The following is a 9,720-nucleotide window of genomic DNA, read 5'->3' as shown; positions in this document are numbered from 1 at the left end:
TAATCTATATATAAGAAACTGTCAGGAACAGAAAGACTGAGAGAGTTGTCAGAAGCTTAGTGATGGTGACATTGAAGAGATGCGATTGCTGTATAGCTCGCTTAAAGCCTACATTTAGGTTTTTACTTCTGCTGATTGCATAAAGGCTTCAAAATTCTTAACAGTGGTGTTCTTATGTGAAGATTATCATGATGAACAAAACATACAAGAATCATAAACTTTTGTTGGTTACAGAGCTTATTTTCTGCAATAATTTCTCACTTGAAGTTGAAGTTAAATTCTTCAACCCTGCTCCTGGAGACCACTGTCCTGCAAAATGTATTTTCAACCTGCTTCAGCATGCCTGCCTGTGACTTTCAAGCCATCCTGAAGAGCTTGATTAGTTGGTTCAGGTGTGTTTGATGGGTCCCCAGGAACAGGGTTGAAGACCTCTGTAGTATACGTGTCTTGAGCATTAGTGGCATTTTCTGTCTGGGTATTGTAGTTTTTGCTGGTAATGTATTTTGGTTTGTAGTCCTTTGACACCACCACTACCTTGAACCCATATCTCTTAACTCTAACTACAGTATATTCAACCTTGGTATCCTCGAAAGGTCCAGCAAGGTTTTGAGCGTGGTAACAATATTAACTGCACACATTGTGGTCGATGTACTAGCTCGTTCGATAAACTCAAGAACAAAATCAGTTATAGATCTATCGCCTACTCTTTAGTTACTTTATTTATAATAAACACCTCTCTGAGTTGTTTTGGGGTAGGAATAGTTGGCCTACAAATTCTACTAATAGCCAGACCCCCTGACAGTCCTTGACGTTGAAAACCCCTTGTGTAGTCAATTAAAATTATGCAGAAATATGTTGGATTTTTTTTGGGGGGAAAATTGTATTACAATGATCTTTTGAGACATGTGATAAATGGACTTAGGATAGTAAATATGATAGAGATGGTGTTTGTTCTCTATCTTGTTCTCTAAATTCTTCTAATGTCACAATTTTTGTGCAAGCAAGCAGAGTTGGTTTCTGTAGAGGACTGTCTCTGAATGCAAATGGCAAATCAGCGGCTATGAAAAGATATTGACACCTATCATGATCTTTGGTCTATTAATGCTTGGAACAAATGCAATTAGTTATTTATTTCGGATTATATATAAAGAGTGATCTAGTTTCTATATTTATAATATATTTAATATAAATATATTATAATATATTATAATTAAATATACTGCTATATTTATTTATGGGTATATTCTAAGTAATACATGAACTATATTTCAAAAAGTATACTATCTGCTGTATTTTTATTTTTTTGTTGCTGTGTGTATGAACAAAAACTTGTTTGTTATCATCAGATGTTTCCATACATGTTAAGTTCATCCATGTTAGTATATTCAGCATCATAATCCTGCATGTATTTAAGGGGGGGAAAACAGGGATAAAAAGGTCAGCAAATAATATGTTTCAAGACAGCATTTGTTTTCCACAGTTTAATAATGGTAGAAATAAATGATATACTCACTGAGTAGGATTTTGGCTCACTGAGGTGCATGGTGAAAAAGAATGAAAAAACAAAAACATAAATATCTGCATTCATCCTGGTACCTGTTAAGTTAAAGAACTCTTGATGTAGCATGGTAACACTCTGAATACAAAGGTGGTTCAAATGCACTTTACCTCTTTGGTGATGGCATACGAGGTTTGGAGAAAGGCTTGTTTCCACATGTGTTGGTTCTGTAAAGTGAAAAGTTTTCTTTAAGTAATGCCACTTCAAGAGGCCTTATCATAAGACTTCAGCAATGTGTTAATAATTTTCGGGATTGCAGTATTACTGCTTTGATACAACACTTATAGGCCTACACAATAAAGTTTAAACAACAATAAACCAAAAGTAAATATTGAGTAACTTACTTTTAAGACACAGTTTTTAATTTCACTATTTTTGCCCCTCTAAGAATTGCCTGTTGCACATAAACTGGCGTTATGAATGAATCACTGTTTTTAACAAATCGGTTGGACTATGACTCACAAACGATGTTGTTTTTGAATGAATAAATAACTGAATAAATGATTCACTCATAAAGACAATTACTCAATTTGGAACCACAAACCACACTACTCTTACTACTTTTACAGTGGCTGCATCCGAAATCGCATGCTTTCCTATGCTATATAGTAGGCAAAAAAACAACAAAAGAAGTATGTCCGAATTCACAGTACAGTAAAAGAGTGACATATTACTCCCGGCGAGATTCTGAAGTGTGCATGTGATGACAATTTACTATCCCATAAGGCCACGGGAGAGGATTTGTGAATGGCAGTGAAGCGACGCAACTGATGCTGATAGTCCACATGATAACGACATAGGGTGAATGTATACATCCAGATTACATTATTCTACACACATTCATACTATATAGAATATGCTTTTTTTACTCAAGAGAATATGCAATTTTGGGCCCAGCCCTTATTTTTCTATGAAAGAAATAGTAAAAGTAGTATGCTAATATGCATTTCCAAATTCAGTGAATCACTTGTTTGGTTCTCGAATTAATGGATGCTTTGAGCAAATCACCCAATTGAACGATTTAGTGAATCACCCATAGAGACAGTTACTTGTCGTCACCTACTGGTGTAACAATCTGCAGAAAGATTTACTAAATAATCAAAACTACTAAAACATAAACTGCCAGTCTGTCCAGTACCTACTGTAGATGGCACTAGTTAGTGCATTAGAGATATTTGAACAAGCGTTCAGTAAATCAAACTTATGTTTTACCCATTTATGTTGTACTTGCCTGATATCACTCCTGTGTTCACTGTTAGTCTGAACTGCACTTCTCTGAGACATACTCGGTTGTCTGGGGGAGACATTTTAAATTTAGTCTCAGGACCAAATACAAAGATACTTAAAAATAAATTCAATTCAATAAAGAAAATTCTAACCTCGAAAATCTGTTCCAACGTGATCTCCTACATTAGAGAATAAGATAATGTAAGAGATAATGAATAAGAGAAATGTAAAGATTGTCGCCTATTGCATAAATAAATAGGTTTTCAAGAAAATGGATGAATAAAATAATTGAATATGTAATACTTACCTCTGTTCAAATTGTGTTATTGACCCTTGTGTACGAGGCTGTCTACAAACAATAATGACAATGTGAGAACCTAAACATGTTCCCTGAAGAACAATACATATATACACTGGTCTAAAACTTTTAGAAACACACACACACTAAAATACCTGTGTCGTCTCTTGTATATGATGACTCCAGCAAATATGCATGCGAGGAGAAGCACAAGTGATGGCACTAGGTATTGAGGCCAAATAGTCTTCAGTTCAACAGTTTTGTCTGCCTCATAATGGAAAGTGGCTATAAGGATTAAATTAATCCTTAATTAATGCACATCATAAAGTATCATAACTATGATTCAAAAGGCCCATTAGTGCAAACATGCATTTAAACATAGATCACTTACACTGTCCACTTTTACTTTTTGTAGCTGTCACTGTTATGCCACCATGATGTGTTACAGAACACTCAATAGTGGAGCTTTCTGCCTTTACGACACTTGTGCGTGTCAGAGTGATTTTCCACAGGCCGTCTTTAAGATGATCATTGTCTAATTGATCAGTTCCTTCAGTACCGTTCAGAATGATGTCTGGTTTGCTGTATGGACACGTGTGGTAAGTTGAACATGTTATTGTAATAGTCTCACCCATTTTTTCACCTCCATAAATATTGATGCTGGGCGGCTCTGGACTTGCTACAAATAGCAGAAATATAACAATTAGGCAACATACTCTCATATCCAGATCAGGAGTGAAAATATAAAGACATTATAGTACTTGCCATCAACTACAATTGTTGAGGTGACATCATAAAATGCATAGGTGCGCCATCCAACATTTTCAGGGTCAATCCATGCATACAATATCTCTCCATGGTGGGTGTGTTCCAGGCTCTTGATCAGCAGACTGCAATCCCAACTCGATTTTCCATATAAATCAGTTTTTCCTCTAAACTTCCCAATGACATCATCTGCATGCAACGGATCATAAACTAAAGGATAACCTTTAGAGACCCACTGATACCACACAACTCTACGTGGGTCTTTGGGTGGGTTTGATGTGTAAGAGAAAGAACATGGTATAACCAGACAGGAACCTTGGAGGCCACGAATGTCTTTTGGCATTTTCACTTCCCATGCTAAAGTATCAAACAGCAGAACACCTGTGGGACAAATGTTTAAGTGTTTAAGCAGTCACTGTTTTTATTCTCAACAGGCATATTATTATTATTACTTCTACTACTACCATAATATACTACAATATAAGAAAACTAGATTAATAAGTTCGTTGAGACAAACTTTACAGTTTTTCTCGGTCGCTTTGGTGCATTTCTCACATCACTATTTACATTTGCACAACAGTAAGTTCAACCTCCACAACATTTAGTCATTTGTGCACATTATAGTAGCAGTTTCTCATTCCTTCCAACAAATTGCAAATGCTTTTGGACATGCATCAAATGATTTCATACAACTCTCTGCTGTTTTATAACATTATCAATCGCTTATGTCATGTCAGTCAAAATGAACTATACTTGTGAATGCTGAATAGTCATTCCATATAAAACTAATAGTCCTCATTTCATTGCTTGAGTCATTACATACAAAAATGTTGAACTAGTTGTCAAAATCTGTCAAGCAAATTTTACACATTTTTTAACATCTTTTTTTTTTTTTTTTCCTGAAAATGTCTCCAAAATTGAACAATTTCTCTCAGGTGAATCTCAGCTTTCACTGATGAGGAACATCTAGATGTGCATGAATGATTACAGTACTATGTATGTTGTATGTTTAGTTCCAATATGTACTGCAATATTGTTTACAGTTGTGCACAGATCTACCCAAAGGGAGTTTATGTTTGTTGTAAATAAGGGTGTATTTTTTTCTTTTGCACAATGCTGTGAACAAATTAGAAGAGCATATGCAGTAAAAATGTGAAACATACATATTCAGTGTCTTGTACTCAGTTACCTCACTAAATACAGTAATGTGTAACTTTACTGTATTTTTCAAATGGCTGTGCAAATATATAGTGCTGTCTTTGAGCATTTTCAGGTAGTGTCACCAAGATCTGACTTTTTTGCATTGGAAAATATTTACAGAGTAAACTGTCATAATGAAAACATGACAAAGCCATTTGACTATCTTGTTCATAAACAATGGTGTCAGGACTTTTCATCTTGATGACACTGACACTTTCATTGACATGAATACTTGCTTTTGAGGAATGAGCTATCCATTTTGAGCAAGTGACACACGTTTGAAGGTTATCAACTAGGTTTTGCAGTTTGTACTAATTGTTTTGAGAACTGCATTAACTGTTGTGCAAATGTAAATAGTGATGTAAGAAATGCACCAAAGCGACCGAGAAAAACTGTAAAGTAGTTTGAAGTATTACATTATTACTTGATTTTGTCTTTCTTGATCATTTTATAACAATAAAATATTGTGTTGTCGTCACATGCAAAACGATCAGTTCAATTATCAAATAATTGTTCTGGGTGGTTGCTAGGTGGTTGCCATTGTGTTCTGGGTGGTTGTTATTAGATAGATAGATAGATAGATAGATAGATAGATAGATAGATAGATAGATAGATAGATAGATAGATAGATAGATAGATAGATAGATAGATAGATAGATAGATAGATAGATAGATAGATAGATAGATAGATAGACAGACAGACAGACAGACACATAGATAGAGATAAAAAGTCAGATGATAGATAGATAGATAGATAGATAGATAGATAGATAGATAGATAGATAGATAGATAGATAGATAGATAGATAGATAGATAGATAGATAGATAGATAGATAGATAGATAGATAGATAGATAAAAAGTCAGATGATAGATAGATAGATAGATAGATAGATAGATAGACAGACAGACAGACAGACAGACAGACAGACAGATAGATAGATAGAGATAAAAAGTCAGATGATAGATAGATAGATAGATAGATAGATAGATAGATAGATAGATAGATAGATAGATAGATAGATAGATAGATAGATAGATAGATAGATAGATAGATAGATAGATAGATAGATAGATAGATAGATAGATAGATAGATAGATAGATAGATAGATAGATAGATAGATAGATAAAAAGTCAGATGATAGATAGATAGATTTTTCTATCTTTTTTTGGCAATTTTTAAACTTTTGCAATACTTTTATCCGTGTAGCATTTATCATTCTTAAGTCATTTAATGATTATTTAATTTGATGGATAAATGTACAGTAGCAGAAATGTAAATGTTAAAGAAAACACACTGTACCTTGAACAAGTAAATGAAGTAACAAAGGTCCTGTCATACTCCCACGTCAAAACGATTTCTGTTATACAAAATAGATGAAATGTTTATAGCAGGACAGTGTTCTGTCGAGCACGTCTTTTGGGACCTTCACTGGTGTGCAAGTTAAATAGCAGGGTTTTTGTGTACTTTTTGCCAATCTTTGGATGTTTTCAGCTGTGCCCTGTAACCACAAGAAACTACCAAACTGAGAAGTGAAAGTGGCTTCAAAATAGATGATTACTCGTCTGTTTTCTGCTTAAATGTAACAAATCATTTCCCTTTTTGTAACGGTTTTAGTGCCCCGCTCAAACAAGTGGATTGGGTAAGAATCTATAGTATCAAAAAAAGCTAAATATAATATTCTTGAAGTACATGAAGGCTGAAGGTTGGGGTCAGAAAGAGGAGGGGAGCTATGTTGTAATTGCTTGGATGTCTACACTTTCAAAAAAAAAAAAAAAACTTGAAATGACAAAAAATACTTAAAAAACAAAAATACTTAAAATATATATATATTTTTAGTTATCAAAGCAAGCAACTTTAAGCAAACAAACGAAACACTGTGAACACTCAAGCCAAACATATATTTCTTTATTTTAAAGACAGGTAATACAAGCATAAGTTTCACACAAAAAAACAAAAACAAAAAATTGGTTGTGATAAAAAATATATTTTGTTTTCCAGAATTTTTTTTTTTTTCGTAATATATTTCATACAGGATAATGTATGAAGCATGAAAGCATGTTAAAGTCAATACAAACTACAGACTCAAAAAAAGACTTTTGATTTGCACTGCAATTTACTATTTATGTATTTGCGTTTCTAAAATTGAGAACACCCTGAAGCATAAGATCATAATAGATCATAATATATATATATATATATATATATATATATATATATATATATATATATATATATATATATATATATATTTTTTTTTTTTTTTTTTTTTTTCTCTTTTCTCCATATCCAGTTTGCGTTGTCATTTATAAAACAATGTTGAACAGAGGGACAGGACAGGGAAATGATGTGAACAGGACTCGAACTCCAAACAGCCCTGATAATGTTTTATTTTCATCAGACATTTCCGGGTTGGTGCAAGCAGCATTATAAATCATAACCCTTAAAGGAAAATTTAAAGAGACAGAGAGGTCAGTCACATTTCAGCAAATTTTTCAGAAATTATTTGAAATCACATCAAATGGAATGTTTTCAATGCTTTAAGAGAGGAAATGAAGCGATAAATGTATACTCACACGGTAGGATTTTGGCTCACTGAGATGCATGAAAAAAAAAAGATTTTAAAAAAATCACAGAAATGTTTGCATTCATCATAAAAACTGTTAATCTAATGATAAAACCTAATTATAACTGACTGTTTGTTTGTTTGTTTGTTTGTTTGTTTGTTGATTATTTCTTTAAATCATCTGTCATACAGTGCTTCTGAAATATAATACATTGCTATTGAAAGAAATATTCATAATGATAAAACAGCAGCTTTCACAAATTCTGCAATTCGTTTTTTCATTATAACAAACAATGTTAAAGAACCAAACTCAGGAATCTTGAAGTGGCATGGGGACTTTTGGCACTTTTATTATAACTTTAATAATGACATTTCATAGTATTCAACAGTCAATCATGCCCAATCATGCATTCAACAGTATTATTTTATGTGTATGGTGAATATAATGAATTTAGACCTTGAGGGACTGATATGTGGTTCAAGTGCACTGTACCTCTTTGGTGATGGAATATGAGGTTTGGAGAAAGGCTTGTTTCCTGACACAGTACATGTGTTGTTTGCCCTGTGAAGAGAGAAGGTTCATCAGTGATGCCGCTTTGGTTATTTGTATAGAGAGGGAACTGTATCAAAATTATTCAAATTTTTGTTAAAATATTTTTTAATATAAATACATTTTAATATGAATTGCTCTTTTTAATATGCAAAGACATGTTTGGGGGTAAAATCTAAAATGTATGGAAACTTTTTTTTTTGAAGAATAAAAAACTAACTTATATTCTGCTCTTAGATTTGGATTGTTTCTGGGAGATTGGTGTCTAAAAAAGAGAACAAAGTTATCAAATCGGAAGATTTTATTTTTTTTAAATGAAAGCATAACACAAAATGAACAGAAAATGTAAATATTGATTACCTAGAAAATCGGCTCCAGATGCTCCGTCTGTTGAGAGACGTTTAAATAGTCCAGTGATGTTTAAATGGTATGATTACAAACATAATTTGTGCATAGTTTATGCTTAATTACTTTTAATGTTATAATTATATTTTTAACCTGCCTTTGTTCAGGCTTTGGTGGTCTTTCAGGAGCATTTCCAGTGTACCTGTAGATTACACAAGTTTAGTGCATTGGACACAAATACCTTTTTTTTTTTTTTTACATTTTTATGTTGTACTTGCCTGATATCACCCCTGTTTCCCCTGTTAGTCCAAGCTGCTCGACCATCATGCATATTAAAATGACTGAAAAAAATATTTAGTTTCAGGAACAAATACAAAGACACAAATGTAAAGTATCACAACCATCAGTAAAGAAAACTCCAACCTTGAGAATCTGTTCCAAACTGATCTCCTGCATCAGAGAATAAGGTTAGAATAATCACTTTTATTATCCAATTAAAGGTTTTAACATGAATGAGTCAGTGAAATTTGATGAAATAAACGTCACACATACCTATGTTCAGACTGTCTTTGTAACCCTTGCATATCTTGACAAGGTTGTCTACAATCAATAATGACAATGTAAAATGAGACGTTGGCAACGCTGACTGAGTTTTAAGTGAAAAAAAGCAATTCTTAAAGTCCCCCTGTAGTCAATAATTGTATCCCTTAAAAAAATCTTTGATCAGCAAAATTACATATTTAAACTTTTTTATATTTACATATTAAAAAAAGCTCAGAGATCCACGTTGACGATCACATGTTGACATTAGTGGTTTCAAGGTAGTTTGTGACGTCAGAAACACCAATGGTTTCAAAGGGCGACTGTCTTTGGTTCACTGGAGTTTTAAGGAGAAAATACTCAGCAATGTTGTTGACTTATGAATTTACACATGGTTTGTCTTAAAGCATATTAAAAACCCACGTAGACATACAAACAACATTAAAAGCTTGTTTTTCACCACAGGGGGACTTTAAGGTTTATTGACCAGTAGGTGGCGTTGTGTCCATACTGCTTAAAGTACCTTCAGGATGATGATGACATATCAAGTGCACATACGTGTCCGAATCCATTTTTGCTAGTTTAACGACTGGAATTTTTTTTTTTTTTTTCTCGATTTTTAAGATACAGCCTCACTTTCTGTTTGGCATCTAGTTTGAGTTAGAGACAT

General features: G+C 33.2%; 2 protein-coding genes across 8 annotated transcripts in view; both read right to left on the bottom strand.

The window, feature by feature from the left end:
• Positions 1-1,244: 1,244 nt before the first annotated feature.
• LOC308693398 (myeloid cell surface antigen CD33) lies at positions 1,245-6,751 on the bottom strand. 3 transcript variants are annotated; one of them, XM_081370285.1, is made up of 10 exons: positions 6,352-6,751; positions 3,849-4,229; positions 3,475-3,762; positions 3,239-3,368; positions 3,093-3,134; positions 2,938-2,964; positions 2,790-2,852; positions 1,669-1,725; positions 1,514-1,532; positions 1,245-1,399 (listed from the first exon to the last, which is right to left on the bottom strand). In XM_081370285.1, exons 1-10 carry the CDS (start codon positions 6,386-6,388, stop codon positions 1,343-1,345), a joined length of 1,101 nt encoding a protein of 366 aa, XP_081226411.1. In that variant the 5' UTR covers positions 6,389-6,751; the 3' UTR covers positions 1,245-1,342. The 3 variants fall into 3 exon arrangements, with proteins under 3 accessions (XP_081226411.1, XP_081226412.1, XP_081226410.1); XM_081370286.1 differs by having other exon boundaries at positions 3,239-3,347; positions 6,352-6,516; XM_081370284.1 differs by lacking the exon at positions 1,245-1,399 and having other exon boundaries at positions 1,418-1,532; positions 6,352-6,514.
• A 572-nt stretch (positions 6,752-7,323) lies between these two features.
• LOC308694138 (uncharacterized protein) overlaps positions 7,324-9,720 on the bottom strand; it is a 44,221-nt gene continuing 41,824 nt past the window's right edge. For 4 of the 5 annotated variants that reach the window (XM_081371476.1, XM_081371478.1, XM_081371477.1 and 1 more), the window contains 9 exons: positions 9,063-9,110; positions 8,934-8,960; positions 8,789-8,851; positions 8,668-8,712; positions 8,526-8,552; positions 8,386-8,430; positions 8,109-8,177; positions 7,626-7,644; positions 7,324-7,491 (listed from right to left, as the gene is read on the bottom strand). In XM_081371476.1, coding sequence (XP_081227602.1) covers positions 7,477-7,491; positions 7,626-7,644; positions 8,109-8,177; positions 8,386-8,430; positions 8,526-8,552; positions 8,668-8,712; positions 8,789-8,851; positions 8,934-8,960; positions 9,063-9,110 — 358 coding nt within the window. In that variant the 3' untranslated portion in view covers positions 7,324-7,476. Of the gene's footprint in view, positions 7,492-7,625; positions 7,645-8,108; positions 8,178-8,385; positions 8,431-8,525; positions 8,553-8,663; positions 8,713-8,788; positions 8,852-8,933; positions 8,961-9,062; positions 9,111-9,720 lie in introns of all 5 variants that reach the window. The other variant, XR_014030561.1, reaches the window with a different exon arrangement.

Source organism: Scardinius erythrophthalmus, assembly GCF_964197995.2.
Source record: "Scardinius erythrophthalmus genome assembly, chromosome: 7".
NCBI classification, from domain to species: domain Eukaryota; kingdom Metazoa; phylum Chordata; class Actinopteri; order Cypriniformes; family Leuciscidae; genus Scardinius; species Scardinius erythrophthalmus.
Note: the sequence above shows the minus strand (reverse complement) of the source record. Positions and strands in the feature narration are given on the sequence as shown.